Genomic DNA, 17,689 nt, shown 5'->3' with positions numbered 1-17,689 from the left:
CACATTTAGTAACCAAAAATTGTATAACTAAATTAATTAAATGACACTGAATTTTTTAAGCAAAATTTGCTTCAAAAATAAAATTATACTAAATTTTCTAGGCTCCAATGTATCACATTTAGTATTTAATAATTAAATAATTTAATGAATTCAAACTTCAGATTTATATTTTCATTTTGAAAGCAAATTTTACCTAGGAAATTCAATGCCACTTTAATTAATTTGGACCTTGTTTACTAATCCAATTCATTATTTAAATTTAATGGATTCAGATCTTAATATGTTCACATATATTTGATAACGAAAAATTGAATATTTGAATTAATTAAGTGGTATTGAATTTTTTAGACATAACTTGTTTCAAAAATAAGTAATAAACTATTTATTTATCAGTGACTATGATATACATTTAAATATATTTGATTTAATATTTAACAAATCAATAACTTAATAGAATTAGATTTCAATTTTTAGATTCTAGTTTTATCAAATGCACTCTTAAACCGTGGGAAATTGAGTTATCAAAGAGGGCGTAAATCATTTAGTATAAATCACGTTTTATATTAGTAAAGTTAGCGGAAGAACTAGGGCATATAACCTCGTTTGCGAAAGATAAATACAAGTCTCATTTGCCATACAAATTAACTCAATAATACTGGGAATGAAACACCGATAGACTCAGAAAAGAATGGCGGGAAAACTTGTGACAGCAAAAACAGAAGAAAAAGCAAAGGAATTGGCAACAGAACCAATGAAAGTGGAAGTGAAAACCAAGGAGGAGCTGAAGCCCAGGGAGCAGCACTCTGCTGTGATCACTATTCCTCGTTTTGACTACAACGCCCCTCTTCTCTCCTCAGTCATTCCCACTCCGGATTCCTCATCACCTGCCCCATCAGTAAGGCCTCTCATCCCATCTCTTCTGTCCAGAAAGCTATGTTATATTTTTTTTTTGGCTATTTTTGTACTTTATTGACATTTATTATACCTCACTGGCATTTATTTATGTAATTTGCATCTGGGTTTTTGAAAATTTTCAATTTGATTGTTTGGGATAGTCTGGGCAGTGTGGTGATTGATAAAAATGCTTCCTTTGTTATGTAGAGAGGGAGAAGAGTGCAACAAAAGAAGCCATGTCAATTCTTGAAAAGGTAATGAATTCTGCTGGTTTTGTCTCTTGTCAGTTCTCTGGAATAATGTCAAAATAAGGAAATTTTAGACATAAAGAAAATTCATGCTGACTTGAGAATCAGGACAGTTAAATTGGTTTAGTGAACTTGGTTTTATGGGATTCTTAAATTCTGGGCAAGGTTGGGAACTTGGGGTATTTGGAAGTGAATAAGACTGTAGCGGACTTGAATTACTGGTATAATGTGTTCGCCGCTATAATTGTTTTGGTTTAAGATGAAGAGTAGCAATGTTACGGAATTGGTTTCTAAAGAAAGAGATGTTTGAAAGATTAAGCATAAGTAAACGGAGAATGGGACGGCGACTAATTGATAAAACTGAGGAAGTTTGGAGAACTGGGTGAGCTGTGCAGAAGATAGGCACAAGCATGTTGTGTTGTTCAAATGCATTAGGTATTGGAGAGGGGGGGGACAAACAAACTAAAGTTGTTTACTGTTTTAAACGTGATAAATTTTTGGAAATGAAGTGTAATGCTAATGGTCTTCATTTGTGAGAATAATGGCAAAATTATGCATTTAACACTATTTCCATCTGTTGAACTTAGTCTAGGAAAAATGTTTATGATTTTGGGTTCTAAACTTGATTAAGATTTCGGTTTGCCGACAAACAGAAGGATAAGATGTCAATTATCCTGCCAATAGGTTATTAACATATGAGTCTAGTAGCTGGTTTCAAAATTTTTTGCATATGATCTTCCACTTCATCCATTTATTTGTAGCCGGTGCATTTTTCGGTCACAGATTAGTATGGTTTAGTCCTTGTTTACAAGTCTTATTCAACTTGTTTTGCTTACACTCTGTCATTTGTCACTTGGTTCAATCGAGTGACTGCTTAAGTCTGCTGTGCCTTCTTGAGTAAATGACATGATTCGACATCCAAAATGCATCACTGGTTAAATTGTTTATCACTCACAGCTTTCCAGTATATATATATGAGTTACCAATTTCCTTGAATTTGAAGAGGCTAAGGATACATAGTAACCTTAGCTTAAGCTTGAGCACATAACTCATACAGGTTAGGCACAAATTCACCTTACTAATACGGAACCTTTGCATTGTTTTCTTTGAAAATAAATCGGAAACAATAGATAGAAGATATGCAATATTTTCTGGCATAAGAAAAAATTTTTAAATATAAAAGCAATTTAATAAGTGTATCGTTATATTTCTCTAAAGAATGACATGGTCTTAAGTGATCATATTTCTGGAAAGAGAAGACCGTTAGTCCAATTTTGTTAGGCATTTGAGACATCAGATATTATATGCACGAAATATATAGCTGATTGCCAATCATCTATTTTGAGTTCTCAAGAAATAGATATATAAGCTTCAGTTTTGCTTTTAACATTAAAAAGGCATTCTTCATTGCAGCAGCTTTGGATAATTGTCTTTTATTCATACCTAAAGGGACTTGTATAGGCATGAGATGTTGCACTCTTCTAGGGCCCAAATAATAAGTGGACAATTTAGAGTTAGCTTAAAATCTTGTGGCAGACAACTTGTTTGCAATTGTTTTTGGATATATTTACACCAGAAGCCAAGCGTTGCTGAGGCTTATCACTATGTGACAGAAATGAATGAGTTTCAGTTATATTTGAAGTCCTCTCCAATGCCTGTATCATTTTTATTTCTTGGACCCCTCTTGTTGCAAAAGGAAGACAAATGATGAACCAACTTGGAGAATGGGGAGGTGTGCATCTGGTGCTTGCAACATTCTATTCTTTTGACTCACGGAGTTTTTATAAAAGCTGTGTGCTGAAATAGGGCTTCAAACTGATGTTGATATATTGATACATTATGCGTTCCATTCTTTTTTTATGAATGCCATCAATATTCATGACTGATGCAACCAATGAAGAGTTTAAGGGAAGAGTAAATTTTAATATTCTTGGGAACTTGGCTGAAGATCCAATTTACCCACTTTGAAGAATGGGTAATCTTTTTAGGATCTCGTGTATTTATTAAAAATTTAAATTCTACGTATTTCAGTAGACTTGAAATTTATGGTGCTTTAGTAGCTTATGGGTATTTTACGTGTTATGGGTATTGGGTAAACTGACAGTGGACACTTCGGTCGTTGTTTGAGACCATAGGCTTGTTCATTGACTTTGATGGAAGGGCTTTTAATTGAAATGTTGGGATTCATCACCTCAATTTCCTGTCATAAGATATTCTGGTCCCCTGGGCTGAGCTGAAGCCCGGTACATATTGCATGTAGTATTGTACACACACCCACAGACCCAGGTTTGTTAGGCCATCCGTGAAGGAGTTATTTAAGTTATTCATTGGTGAATTTTTTATGCATCTTTGTCTTAGAAGTGATGTCTCATATGTGGCTTTCTTCCTGACTTTTTACTATCATCTTCCATTGCATGTGGTTATTTTCTTTTCCTGTCCTTGAATATACACCAATGAGATAGTAAGAGTTCAACCTATCTTCCCCACTGTCAAATAACATTCAATGTTAAAAGCTTGTGTTCAAATTTTGTATGAATGAGTTTGCTGCTTTTAAGACTATTAGTTAAAAGAGTTCAGGACAATTTTACTGATCAGCAGCCTGTGTACGTCAGAAGCTATTTTAGTGTACTTCTAATGGATTTGAAAAGCTGGGGAAGTGCTTTGTTATCTGGGCATGGGTCTTAAGCTTGAAGCATGCTCTATGTTGTTGGAATAGCGAGTTGCTGAATTTGTGCACTAAATAGGGCTCTAGGATACAATTGGTGCAGAAAATTAGAACAGAAGTAGGGAAGAAGAAATTTAGAAACCGTTGCATCCATGGGGATACTATTTTGTACCAGTTCTCCTTTTCAAACTGCCAACATAGAGATCTGATACATCACTCCTACAATGGACAACCTTGCATATTCTCCAAATCTCATGTTATTTCATATGCATCAATAACTATCTGTATTCGTCTACTTCCATCAGTTGCAAGTATAGAAGACTTTTATATCCTGATTGCTGATTGAAACCTGAACAATTCCATGAGAACAGAAACATCTGCGACCAATCGAACTATTGACTTCTAAAGATGAGAATCCCTCTGAATCCTTAAGAGAATTATGTGTCAAATATAGATAATCTTTTCTTGCCCGCTATTCTATGTAAACTGTTTTCTTGCTGGTGGTGATCTATTGTCTTTCCTTACTTTTTCCTTTTCATTAATTTTTTACAAAATTTGATTGACTTTTAGCACTTTTGATCTTAGAAGAATGCTTCTTTCTACAACTTTTTTGCTAACCCGGTTCTATCTTGATAGCTGTATTAGTTTATGAAATCTTGGTTAAAAAAGTGACAATTAGCACAAGGATAATCAGAAATTGATTGTACAATAGATGGTCTAGGGGCAGAATACTCGAGTTTGGGAGCAATTTTGACATAATTGTTTGATATGATTGTTAGCAGAGAAATTGCAATTTAATGAAATGTAATTCTTGAAGAACATAGCCTATGGCCTTTATATACTTAAGCTAACTGAACTTGCGCAGAATCAGCATGCAATGATATTTTTTGGCCAATCTTTTTTTTTTTTTTGTTTATAGATTATCCTGCATTGATTCATTCCAATTTCATTTTTCTGAACTATCTCTCATGGGAAACCCTGCTTGCAGATAATGCAAATTTAACCTGTTAAGTCTGGTATTTTAGTTTATACACGTGCTCGTACAGATAATGGAAATTAACATGTATAATGACCTGCAAATCTACAAAGAAAATGAAGAGGGTGGGGATTTGTCTGTAAGAACAGGTAATACGACTTGTATGCATGAAAAAATAAGAACAAGTTTATTAAAACAACTAGAGCCAGAATCTAATGGAAGATTCTGAACTTTTTTGGTCAGTGGCTGTTTGGCTTCTTTACCTTTTGGTTCTGAGCCAGAGACTCCACAACTAGACTAGAGCAAATTTTGCACCATGGCATGTCCTGCTTGGCATGGTTATTTTTTTCATGGCAATATTGACTGCTGTTACCGGCTTGATTGAGAAATTCATCTTCACGGGCTTAAGAAGGGAGCAAGAAGCATTGATAGTCAACTTCACTGGCCTGCTCATCCTCCTCTTTGGAGTATCTGTTGGCTTCATTGTTCTTCTTCCAAGAAGTTATTAAAGTAGTAGTCATTGGAAAATCTTGTAATGTTTGGTTATATATAGTTTGGCCCAATATTGCAGCTGGACTAAAACATTGTTTAATCTTTTGGCCCAATATTGCATCTCTAGCTAGAGTAATGATTCCCATTTTTGTTACAAGTGCTCTGAGTATTTGAATAGTTTATTTGGTCAAATATGCATGAGATTTGTGACATTGGCATATGAACTTTTTTGGGACTATTGGAGCAGGAAAATGGCCATCATTTGTGTGTACTAGTACTAAAAAGGGGCTCAGTTTTGGACTGAACGAAAACTCTCAGTGCAGGTTTGAAAATAAGCTACTAGCTAGTAGATCAAGTTGATGATTTGAACAACAAAATCTTGCCCCCTTCAATCTGCAATTTGGCTATGTCAAATCAGTATACTGTGAAGTTAATTCTGAAAATTTCTTAAAGCTCTACAAAAATGCTGGTATACAATAATCAGTTTATGTACTGGTCAAGGAATGGCCCATAAGCTTGAGCCTATATATATAACATTTTTCAGTACTTGAGACCAATGAGCATTAAGACCTGATTTACAATATTTTCTTTTCCTGAATCACACTCTTCTCTTTGAATTCGGCCTAGTATACAATAGTTCACATACCCTGTTTGCATTATCATTCTTTAATCACATCAAAACCATCATAATTGAGGAAAATTTGAAGTGTTGATTGAAAAGCAAAGAACTATAAGGAGATTTTCACCAAAGATGCAGTTGTAACCACGTCTGCAGGCTATCACCAACAGCCAGGAGACCCGCCACAAATTCCAAAATCAATAACATTGCCAGAAAGACATATACTTTCCACTCTCAGAGTTTCTAATCTACACACAGGACTTCAAATCCATATGTGAGCCCACGAGTTCTATAAAAGCTTGTTCATTTAATTAAAATGTAACAATACAAAATTGCATTAGACTGATCCCATAGAATTATCCCTGCCAAGAATTGCAAAATTAGAAAGTAATCAGCATCACTTCGCTCTAACATCTGTTCTGACTAAAATGGTACTGCAAATCTACCTATAGCACACGAATTTGGGAAAGAAATTCAAGATATGAAAGCCAATCTACGGTCAGACTTCGGTCACACCAAATAGTACAACTTGTGTCTGAAATATCAGTAGCGTAAGCTTTTTTCCGTATCAAAGTTTGCCGATATAAACTACACATGTATGAAAGATCAGCATGAGATAAAACAAAGTTCATTCCCTTTGCAACAGCAAGTGAGCTTAAGATCATATTACAACACAATTCAGGTGACTGAATGAACAGAAGAGAACCAGTTCCTGTAAATTTCCAATGCCAAACGTACTAGTGCATGTTGATTACTCACAGTAAACCAGTTCATTGGCAGCTCTAACACACACAGATTTATGTGAACAAGTATACAAACTCTGAAAAAGTAAAGTGCGGTTGTAAAACGAAGCAAAGTAAAAGAATGAAAGATATGTGATTGGATCATAACCCGGGATAGATGCTAAAATCCAGATCAACTATGAAATGAAGACCAGAAATTCAGCACTACCAAGAAGAATGAAACAAAAAAACTCGCATTCACCAACCTTTCATATATAATCTGCGCAGAAGGATTTTGGGAACGTACGCTAAGAGCTGCCTTCTAAAACATAAAAAAAATCCCTCCTCCTTCATCCGGACTTGGGACCGGCTGTGTGATGTATTGTGTCAACACAGGTGGAGTTAAAAAATTTCACGTCTCTAGTGCCAAGCATGATAAGCCATCTCTTCACGATCATAGACAAGTCACCTTGGACAATGAGTACCCCCTATGCCATTGAATGCGAGGAAAAATTGACGAATACTCCCACTCAAAAACATGTAGAGCACGCTGTATCAAATAGCAATAATTGGTTAATTTCCAGTCTTCAGCATGTGTGAGGGATGAAATGTCATCTAGCCTAGTAAAGGAAATTTGTTCGAGCATAACAATTTGATATGAATTCAACACTAATTGGCCCATATGACAATTATATTAAAGAAAGATGGCGTGCTCACAGGAGTTGGGTTAAAAACGTCCACAAGACTCGTCTTAACTTTCCATCCACAACCAAGTTTTTTGGTTTAAAATCCCAATATACCTAAAAGTCGAAGGTCCAAGTGAGATCTAGGATTGCTCACCAGAACCAGGGCGTTAACAATGGTAACGACAGTGGTTGGCCTGCACTATAATTGCGGTGGGGTTCCCCCCATTGTCCCTAGATGTGTGAGTGCAAGGACTTGGCTGCAGCTTGTTAATAGATTTTGTTTTTCGACTGCAAAGCTGTCCCTCTTGTGGCAATTGCAATCCCAATTTTTTTCAGAATCACCTTTTTTTTGGTGCTATTTTGTGCTCTTTTTGCACTTATTCATTTTTAGATCTCCTGAGAATCCAACTGGCTCACTCAGGAGATGTTTGGCATGGGAACCACAAGTGCACCCTCACTTATTATTTGGTATAGCGAGACTCCCGACTTGGCTTACTCTGCAACAACCGAACAGGGAACCACAACAGATACATGGCACTAACCTGCCCCTAATTGCTTTATCGCCTCACCAACTTATTAAGTATATTAGGATGTCAACTCCAATCATTAGGCGCAGACTTCAAGTTTTAACTCATACTTCTTTCAGTTTCTAAGCCAAGGTAGAAATGGAAAGAGGCCAATTAGGATTTCATTCACATCAAAAGCTACACCGTCGCATTATCACACAATTACAGGGCTAGTTGCTATACGTGCAAAGGTGTGTGAAGTAGCCTTAGACAGATTCCCAAGTATAGCTAACTTTGATGCCTGAAAGTGGAAGCACCTATCATTTTCACCTCTGCTATTTAGGAACATTTATAGGGAACTCACTTAGACACACTAATAGGAACTCAACTGATCATCAGTAGCTATTAAAATGCACACAAACAGTTACAAAGTTAAGAACATAGCATTTATAGGCAGGCTAAATGGGGCAAAAAAGAATCAAGTGCTGTTTAATTGGGACAGATTTAATTATTGATCGTGTAGAGTATTTATGAGACATTAGAGTGGCAGATTTAAAATTATGCATTACCCTTTTTTTCTTTTGAAAACAATAACACCTCATGCATAGTTGATAGATACGTGCTAGGTAGAGCTAAGCGAATTTTCTATTTTTGGGGAAAAATAAGACATTCAATGCCTGTTTTACATTTTTTAAAAAAAATTCTTTCCCTACTAATAAAAAAGTAAAGGAATAAAGAAACCAAAATCCTTTAGTTTTTTGGATTTTTTTTTCAATTTTTCGTTCTTTACTTGCAAATAAAAAAGTAAAAAGGAAACCATGATCATTTTTCAATTTTTGTTTTTTGTTCTTTGCTTGCAAATAAAAAAGAAAAAAAGAAACGGAAATATTTTTTCACTTTTTTGATTTTTCAATTTTTTTTAAAATGCTTTTTCTACTAAAAAAAGTAAAGAAAAGAAAAAAGAAACCAAAATATTTTTGTGCTTTTTTGGGTTTTTGGGTTTTTTTTTTAATTTTTGTGTTTTGTCAATGTTTTTTTATTTTTTTGCTTGGCAAAATAAAAAAGAAAAAAAGAAACGAAAATCTTTTTTCCTTTTTTTCACTTTTCAATTTTTTTAAAAATGCTTTTTCTACTAAAAAAAGTTTAAAAAAAAAAAACCAAAATATTTTTGGGCTTTTTTGGATTTTTTTGGTTTTGTCAATGTTTTTTGTTTTTTGCTTGCAAATAAAAAAGAAAAAAAGAAACGAAAATCTTTGTTCACTTTTTTTATTTTTCAATTTTTAAAAATTCTTTTCCTACCAAAGAAAAGTAAACAAAAAAAAAGAAGCCAAAATAGTTTTGTGCTTTTTTGGCTTTTTGGATTTTTTTTGGTCTTTTTTTTCAATGTTTTTTGTTCTTTGCTTGCTAATAAAAAGAAAAAAAAAGAAACGAAAATCTTTTTTCACTTTTTTGATTTTTCAATTTTTTTTGAAAATTCTTTTCCTACCAAAGAAAAGTAAACGAAAAAGAAGAAGCCAAAATCTTTTCTGCTTTTTTGGATTTTTTTTATTTTTTCAATGTTTTTTTAGCAAATAAAAAAGAAAAAAAAGAGGAAACCAAAATCTTTTGTTTAATTTTTTAATTTTTTTTGTCTTTTTTGTTTTTCATTGTTTTTTGAAATTTCTGATTCTCTTCCTAGCTTAATAACCAAATAAACCAGTGAAAGAAATTGAAATTTTCATACCTGTTGTGCGCTTTTGCCCGTCCAAATCCTCAGCAACTCTGGAAAGGCAGTCCTCAAGTTCAGTTTCACGATCGTATCCACAAAGGCACACGTCTCTTCTTTCGTGTTGGCCTCGGCCGCATCAATCACGTAAGTCTCCGCAACCACCGTCTCCTCGCCGCCATTGGGGTGTAGGCTCATGATCGAGCGATAGTTCGACAACCGGTGGTCGCCGCTGACAATGCTGAACCCGAACATGCGCTGATCATGATCAAGAATCTCCAGCCGCTCAATGCTATAGGAGGCTGGAAGTCCTGACGCGACATCCACGCGGCGTAAGCATCCGACTTGGTTCGCCTGGCCATCTATGATTCTGCAGGATCTCACGAACGGCTTGTAGCGTTGAGGATTTTCAAAGTCGGAAACCAGAGCCCAAACGACGGAGGCAGGAGCAGCGATAGTTTGGAACAAAGTAGATGAACATTCGTTCGGCTGCAAAACAGGGTTGTGGTCGCTGGAAACGGTTGGGGGAAGCTGAAAAACCATGGTTGTGGAAGGGGGCGTGGGAGGAAATTTTTTAACAATTTCTTCAATGAAAACGATGAAGGAGTTTCTCTTCTGTGAGGAAGTTAGAAGAATAGTGACTGTGTATTTATAGGCGTAGGAGAAATTGCTCCAATTCCTAAGAGGAGAAGGATTATTGCCAAAATAAGGAAGGATTAGGATTATGATTTCCTATGTGGAAAAGGATTGGATATCAGGTGGCAGTGGCAGGCTGGCTGGCAGGCAAACCATCCGTTCTGCTAAATTTGGGTTGATCCAATTACGCAATTAACAATTGGATAAAATATAGAAAAGCCCATTAAGGTTAAGTGAACATACAAAAAAAACCCCTGTAGTTTCTAAGCATACACTCCGGTAACTTATGGTTTGAATTAATTTAAAAAAGTGATGGAAATCGTTTGAATTAACGGGTTTGAAATACACGCGCTTCTTTTGCGAGTATTTATACTAGAAATAAATAAATTTTCAATTGATATACATATTATACTCCTAGAGTTATAATATAGAAAAGCCCCCCCTCCCCTTCCCCCACCATGATTAATCAAACCTACAAAAAAAACCCTTCTGGTTTCAAATCATACAATCCAAATCTCATGGTTTGAATTAATGTGAAAATCGGCAAAAATCATTTGAATTAATGAGTTTGAGGTTGCTTGACATGAAAAATAATTTTTTTAATTCAAATTTTTAGTTGATATACCTATTAAATACCTTAGAACTCATAAAATTTTCAAAAAAACTCCCAATATAACTCATCTTTATTTCTATATATAAAATAAATAAATGAAAATTCTCAAATAAAACTCATCTTATTTCTATACATAAATAAATAACTAGAAACTTCCAAATACAGCTTATCTTATTCCTATGCACAAAATAAATAAATCAAAATTACATGTAACCATGGGGGGTTTTTTCCACAGATTGGTTTAATCACAGGGAGCTTTTCCGTGAGTTTGCTTAATAGGATGGTTGTTTAGAGGCCTTTTTAGTGCTTATATACATTAGGATATTGTGTCATTTCGTCTACCTCCGCTAGTTTTGACGATTTCCATTACTATCTCAAATTAGTTCAAACCATGAGAGGTCAAAATATATGATTTGAAATCATAAGGGACTTTTCTGTATGTTAGCTTAACGACTGGGGAGTTTTTTATGTTTTACCCTACTTTTAAATATTGAACTTTTTCATTTTTTTCTTGTTTTATTACAAGCATATATGTTACAAGTTTGAACATAACAATTCAATAATTTGATTAGAGATCTATTTTTGGGATAGTTTAAGTTATAAAAATAATATATTTGTAGAAAAGAAGTCAATTTGTAGTAGTATGCCAATATACTGGCTTTTTGGGATTGCCATTCTCTGGACAAAAATCTCATATATTTTGGAAATATTCCCTTGATACATTTTTTCAATGATCTTTTTACTTCATATAAATCACATCTAAAAAGGTGTTACAATATACCCTTCCAGAAAATGCAATCCAAACAATATACTTCCATGATCAATCATAGTAGTACTGCGATTAGGAACCTTTTTTGCAGTTAGAATAAAAAAATAAAAAAGAAAAATAGAACCTAGACAACAAAATCGATTATGTGACTTGACTCTCATGATTACTTGACATAATTCTAATCAAGGTGAAGGTAACTTGTAGTATTTTCGGTAATTTATTTCAAAGGTCAAAAGGCAGTTTGGGTACAAAAGAATACGAGTACTAAACTATAGGTTTAAATTTAATTTCATTTAAATCAAAAACGGAAGGATTTAGGCCTGTCAATTGAGCCATCTGAAGTGAGGTTTAACAAACTCAGATTCGGCTCATATAGTTAGTACCACTTTTGGATTTCGAATTATGAGATTTTAAGTGATAAATGTGAAACTCATGCTTAACTCACAAAATATTCGGATTATAAGTTTAATTCTGACTAACTCAAGCTCACTTAAAACTCCTTAATTTCCTTAATATAATTACTATAATTGTTAAGTTTTAAACTAATTTAATATCCACAGAACCACAGAATTAAAACTATATAGGAACCGGTAACAATTCATTAAAAAGTATATAAAACCAAGAATTTTTCAACAATCATATATCCAATTAATTCAATATACATGAAAAATAGTAATAAAACATTATCAACAGTCAATACATCTTCAAAGGTCCTCAATTTGCTCATACTAAGATTTGTCCTTCTAATTCTTTTGAAATTATTTTATATATTTAATATTCCTTATATATATATTTTGACAAATAACTCATAAGTATTAGTATTATATATTTAGATATATAATTATATATATATATATATCAAAATATGAATATATTATATATGATTATATAGATAGATGCATATTAAAGGGTCTAGCCTATATCGTGTTTGACCCTAATAAGATCCAAACTCTACTTACATTTAATTCGGGACTAATGTTTAGACCCAATTTTAATCCAACTCAATCAAAGGTCAGGCTCATTAGACTTTTTCTCGAAACCGAGTTGACAATGACTCGGCCCTACTAATAGTCCTAGAAGGATTGCCTCATATTTTTGTGCTAATTCATTTCCCTTTCAAAATGAGTAAGAAAGAGAATTTGGGAATTAGATGATTAGAGTGGGGGCTTGCTTACTTGGATAGGTTAATTTGGTAATTTTGATTATGTGTGTTTTATTAGATATTAGCAATGTGTGAATTTGCCAAAACTTATGTCTTTAAGAATTTTAAATCTTTCTATTATTACTTCTCAAAATTTTCCAAAGGGAGAAACACAACTGGTCTCTAATGTATCAGCAAAACAAATATGGTCTCTAAATTTTCTGATTTTAACTTTACATTTTTAGTCCTAATGTTTGAAGTTTCAATCAATATGGTCTCTTAAGTTTCTTGTTATAGTTAGGGGTTTTAAAATAAAAAAAAGGTGTAAATTGAACTAAAGATATGACAAATGTCATCCTAAATTCCTATAAAATTTCATAAAAACACTTTACATCAACATAATATCGTTGCTGAACTAAAGAGCTTTTTTTCTTAATACTAGGGGTGGCACCCGCGCTTGGTGCGAGAGTTGTAACCTATGCGGGGGATGTAGCTTGTAAACGGAAATTGCAATCAATAGTAATGTAGTTGTAAGAATTGCTATTGTATAGTTTGTCTACTCAATTAAGTCAACCATGTAGGTGATTATGCAATTGAAATTGTGGACTTATTATTGCACAGCAAATTAATCGTCATATAGATGAAAAGAAAGAAAGAAAGAAAGGTTATTGTAATAAAAAAAAGAAAGGTTAATCATTATAGCAACTATTGCAGATTGGATGGATATCTAAAACATAAATAAGTTGTGGTTATTGCTATAAGTCTACTTATAACACTGCTATCTTGAACAGCAAATGTATTACTGAGAAAACCTATTTGCTTTTTTCCTGTTGCTTTTACTGAGGTTCTTTGGTAGCAAAGTTTAGATGTAGAGCCTATATGTAAAAATAACATTTTGCTGTAACATATATCGTATACATGAATTTATATTTTCTGCTAATTGTATTTGAATTTTGACAGATATGTTAACCTCTTTCATAGGTGAAAAATGTAGTAGCATGTTCCTTATGTTTCTGCATATCATCCTTTCCTTCAGATATTTTTACTTGTTCGCTGTGTATTGTGTCTGCATTAATCACCGCAGTTTGTAGTATTCAGTATATAATCTCCTTTTCGGCCCACTACAATAATTGAAACATCAGCCCACAACAGTTTGTAGCATTAATTGTAGTATTCAGTATATAATAAAGACTTCTTTGTCTTAACTACAACACTAACGGCCACTTTGAAGAGTAAAAACTGAAACATCAGCCCACTAAGGGTAAAATAGGCAAAGTGCGCATCAATCTGCATATCATGCTGGTACTGAACCCTTACTTAGTTGTAAACTCCTGATGTATTGACTAACTTGCCCCTCAAAATGTCAGATGAAAATCACCCAACAGTCAAACACCAACTCCTTTTTATATATATATATAGGAAGTTACAATCAAATGACAATATATACATAATATATAAAATAAAAAAAAGGAAAATTCTAGTATTAATATAAAATTTATTATCATTCATGCTAATGACCTGTGCATATAGGCCTTGAATTGTTATAGTTAGGAATTGTAATTATAAAAACTAGCAAACATAAATACTAATATGAAGTGCTTTTAGTCATTATGGGTTAATCATCAGTTAATTGCTAATAGTATAAAACAATAATCACATATATAAAACCAAATTTGAGACCAATTATACCAAAGGGAAGAAGTGTATGAGACATTAGTGGCATGAATAAATGAAGTAAAAAATAAAAAAGTTTAATTAGAAATGCAAGTACCCATTTAAGAAAATTGCCTTGTAATTCGCATCTTATTTATCCTAACACCCTCAATATCACTCTTGAAAACTTAAGTGACTGAAATGATTAAAATTTCAAACATTGTGGTCCAAAAGTACAAAATCAAAATTGTTAAATAACAATAATTAGATTTTGACCTTAGTCATTGTTGAGTTTTCGTCATTGTTGAATGTACTTACTACCAAAAGCTTTGAGAACCAAATTTATTTTTTTCGGAACATTAGAAACTAATTTAGCACATATGCTAAAAATGGAGACTAAAACTACAATTCTCCGTTTTTCCAAAAGAAAAATCTACACCTTTTTTTTGTTTTATTTTTGTGCACACATGTGGTTTTTTTTTTCACCTTTGATATCACACAACGGTCCAAACTGACTGACATTAGTTAATAGATTCAATTATTAAAATGACTTTGTGAATTGTGAGGGTGGTAATACGTAGAAAAATTTTGTTTGGTAGAATTTGGGTAAAAGAGAGGTGCGTTTGATAAAATTAAAATTTGAAAACTGAAGTTTGAAGTTTGAATTCCATTAAGTTAAGTTGTTGAATTGTTAAGCATTAGGCCTTATTTGGTAACCCAATTCAGCACTTAAAATTAATGGATTCAGATAATAACATGTTTAGACGCATTGGTAACAAAAAATTGCACATTTGAATTAATTAAATGACACTAAATTTTCTAGACAAAACTTGCTCCAAAAAATTGTTGGTAAAGCTAGTAACATATAGTTCAAAGTTTTGTTGTTTTTTTTTTAATTTCAATTTTTTGCAAAATTTCCTAGTGTTTAAATGGGTAAATCATAAGCTTTCCATTGAGTTGTTCTCTGCTATACCTTACTATTTTGAATTAGGACCATGCATATGGTTTTACATATTAAAAGTGATCAAGGACATGAGACAGGATTTGCGGAAATGGAGTTTAGTCGTGACATGTGTCGAACCTGTATAATAATAAATATTTACTTGAGTAAAATATAAATTTTGTATATAGCGGTGAGCAAGGTCGAATCTACAGGACTAGAAAAACTTCATTTCTTCTAGAGCCCAGAGTACAGGGAATTTTTATAAAATTGGGAATATTAAACAACTCAGGTAAAAGGACTAAATTATAATCAATTGAAATTGAATCAATAATAAACAAACTCTAGCCAAGAAATGACTTCAGAGATGGTTCACTCAATTTATCACTGATGCAATAATAATTTCATTTACTCACTGATAAACAAGTTATAACTGTCAAATAAGTGATGGCAATCAACTTCTTCTTACTGTATTGGTGATTAAAGTACGACCATTAACCACTGCTCTAATCAAGAAATAACCCTAAGTACAACCTTAGAGTTCTATTTTTCAATTGCTTTAACAATTAGAGAAATCATGTTCTAACCAAATAACATGCTACGAGAGTTATGAGTTATTTTAAATAACCCATATGTTCCTCTAACATAAATCCAATCATGTTAATTATCACTAGTTTAAAGCAATTAAACAATTACAGATTTAACTGCACTAATTAGTTTTAGGTTATTAGGTTAATTCAAATACCGGACCCTTGATATTCAAATAACATAATAGGCACAAGAAATTAAACCAGGGAACATATAAATACCACTAAATAAAAGAAATAAATGTAATCAATTTGTTCTCATAATTTTAGTTGAATCAAATCCTCCGTTATTTCTTGATTAGAATGAAAAGCTTAGTTCATCTCCACCGAAGAAATCGCACGGGAAATAGTAGAAGTAATTTCCACGGCCATTCTTCAAATATGTGATGAAATCCACAGGAAAAGAAAAGTAAAACATTGTTTCTTATTTCTTCTGACAAGAAAAGCAAAAGTCTCGCGTTAATTTGGCTTTTTCACGAAAGAAAAGAGTGACAACGATGATGTTTTGTTGCATCGTTCTCTGTCTCTGCTACAACTACTACTCCGAAACAAAGTCTACATCCTAATAAAATTAACCAATCTTTTTCAAGATGTGGTAAAAGATAGATAAATTAGTATCCTAATAAAAGCAGAAGACTATCATTCGGTCAAAAGTTTTGATTATTGCGACCTCAATTTAAAATTGGAGATCATGTGCCAAATCCCAAATTCCCAAACATGCAAGGTTAAACTTTGACGGTCCACGCTAACTTGTGAAAAAATTGAGCTTCCAAACATCTTTAAAAATTACATCTTTAATTTCTTTTTGTTCTAGATCCTTACAATTATCACCGATTACTAAATATAAGTAGAATCCATCAATTAATGCAATATTGACTAAAATCAAGGAGAAAATATTCATAAATTTAATGACAAAAATTGCAGCTTATCAGTCGGGTGACTTTAAGAATTTTTTTAAAAGTGTAAGTAGAAGGTTTCGAATTCAAGATATCTCATTTGTACTCCTCTCTAATGAAATCTCTCTCCATTTTTCACAATACATATGTAGATGGATAACATATGTTTTCATCTATTAGAATGAGACGTGATCATTTTAAATTTGACTAATCCTAACTCTTGTAAATAAATAAAAACACGTGTGATGCATTCAGATGTGCACTACGAAAAATAGAGAAAGAATTTACTAGAGTTGAGTCAAGTTATTTGACTCATTCGCCATCCTCCCCCCCCCCCCCCCCCCTTTAAAGATTTAAAATCTACCTTCAACCAAACAAATAAAATTGCTTCATGCCAAGAATAAACTGTGAAGATTCCCGGTTATGCTAATGCTAAGTAAGGAACTGCATTATCCCTTCCCTAATATCTAGAATAATTCTATAGGGTTAGAATTTGGCTATAAGGACTGAAAAATTTAAGAATTAAACAGTAGTATGCTTTTAATAACCTGTTTAGCAAGTGAGTTTTTTGGGTATTTATCTAAAATTTTACTGTAATTTACTGTAGAAGTTTTTAAAAAATTTTTAAAGTACGTAAATTTTTTAATATTTTGAAGTGTATAATTTAAAAATTTTGAGAAATTTTTTGAGATTAATATAGTTAAAATTTTTAAAAAACTCGTAACAAACAGGGCTTAAGTGGAAGTGAACTGGGTAGCATAAAAACTCGTTTATACCCAAATTTGAGATGAGAAGAAAGGCCCGGCCCGGGGGGGGGGGGGGGGGGGCGGGAAGGAGAGGAGATAAATACTGGAACTTAAATGGCTGAAATGCTTCGGACAACACAAAGAGGAGCAGAAGAAGTAGTCAGAGTGAAACTGAAAACCAAGGAGGAGCTGAAG

The 17,689-nt window shown here is 33.0% G+C and overlaps 2 protein-coding genes across 7 annotated transcripts; one reads left to right on the top strand and one right to left on the bottom strand.

The window, feature by feature from the left end:
* Positions 1-669: 669 nt before the first annotated feature.
* On the top strand, positions 670-5,432 carry LOC113752956. Of its 6 annotated transcripts, none has more exons than XM_027297022.1 (3): positions 670-895; positions 1,102-1,148; positions 5,027-5,432. In XM_027297022.1, the coding sequence occupies exons 1-3, from the start codon at positions 689-691 to the stop codon at positions 5,082-5,084; spliced, it is 312 nt and encodes a 103-aa protein (XP_027152823.1). In that variant the 5' UTR covers positions 670-688; the 3' UTR covers positions 5,085-5,432. The 6 variants fall into 6 exon arrangements, with proteins under 6 accessions (XP_027152823.1, XP_027152824.1, XP_027152821.1 ...); XM_027297023.1 differs by lacking the exon at positions 5,027-5,432 and adding an exon at positions 4,113-4,223; XM_027297020.1 differs by lacking the exon at positions 5,027-5,432 and adding an exon at positions 2,839-3,184.
* Positions 5,433-9,525: 4,093 nt separating this feature from the next.
* Positions 9,526-10,056, bottom strand: LOC113752223 (abscisic acid receptor PYL4-like). The gene has a single exon (XM_027296350.1). It carries the CDS (start codon positions 10,054-10,056, stop codon positions 9,526-9,528), a length of 531 nt encoding a protein of 176 aa, XP_027152151.1.
* Between the last annotated feature and the right edge of the window lie 7,633 nt (positions 10,057-17,689).

Source organism: Coffea eugenioides, chromosome 11 (assembly GCF_003713205.1).
Source record: "Coffea eugenioides isolate CCC68of chromosome 11, Ceug_1.0, whole genome shotgun sequence".
Lineage (NCBI taxonomy): Eukaryota > Viridiplantae > Streptophyta > Magnoliopsida > Gentianales > Rubiaceae > Coffea > Coffea eugenioides.
The sequence above is the reverse complement of the archived record's forward strand: the minus strand, read 5'-3'. Positions and strand labels throughout refer to the sequence as shown.

Bases quoted from the DNA above. Each gene is read 5' to 3' on its own strand.
- LOC113752956 (XM_027297020.1), top strand. From the start codon at position 689: ATGGCGGGAAAACTTGTGACAGCAAAAACAGAAGAAAAAGCAAAGGAA. The intron at 896-1,101 runs GTAAGGCCTCTC...TTTGTTATGTAG, and splicing joins CCTCATCACCTGCCCCATCA to AGAGGGAGAAGAGTGCAACA. The intron at 1,149-2,838 runs GTAATGAATTCT...TTGTTGCAAAAG, and splicing joins CCATGTCAATTCTTGAAAAG to GAAGACAAATGATGAACCAA.
- LOC113752223 (XM_027296350.1), bottom strand. From the start codon at position 10,056: ATGGTTTTTCAGCTTCCCCCAACCGTTTCCAGCGACCACAACCCTGTT.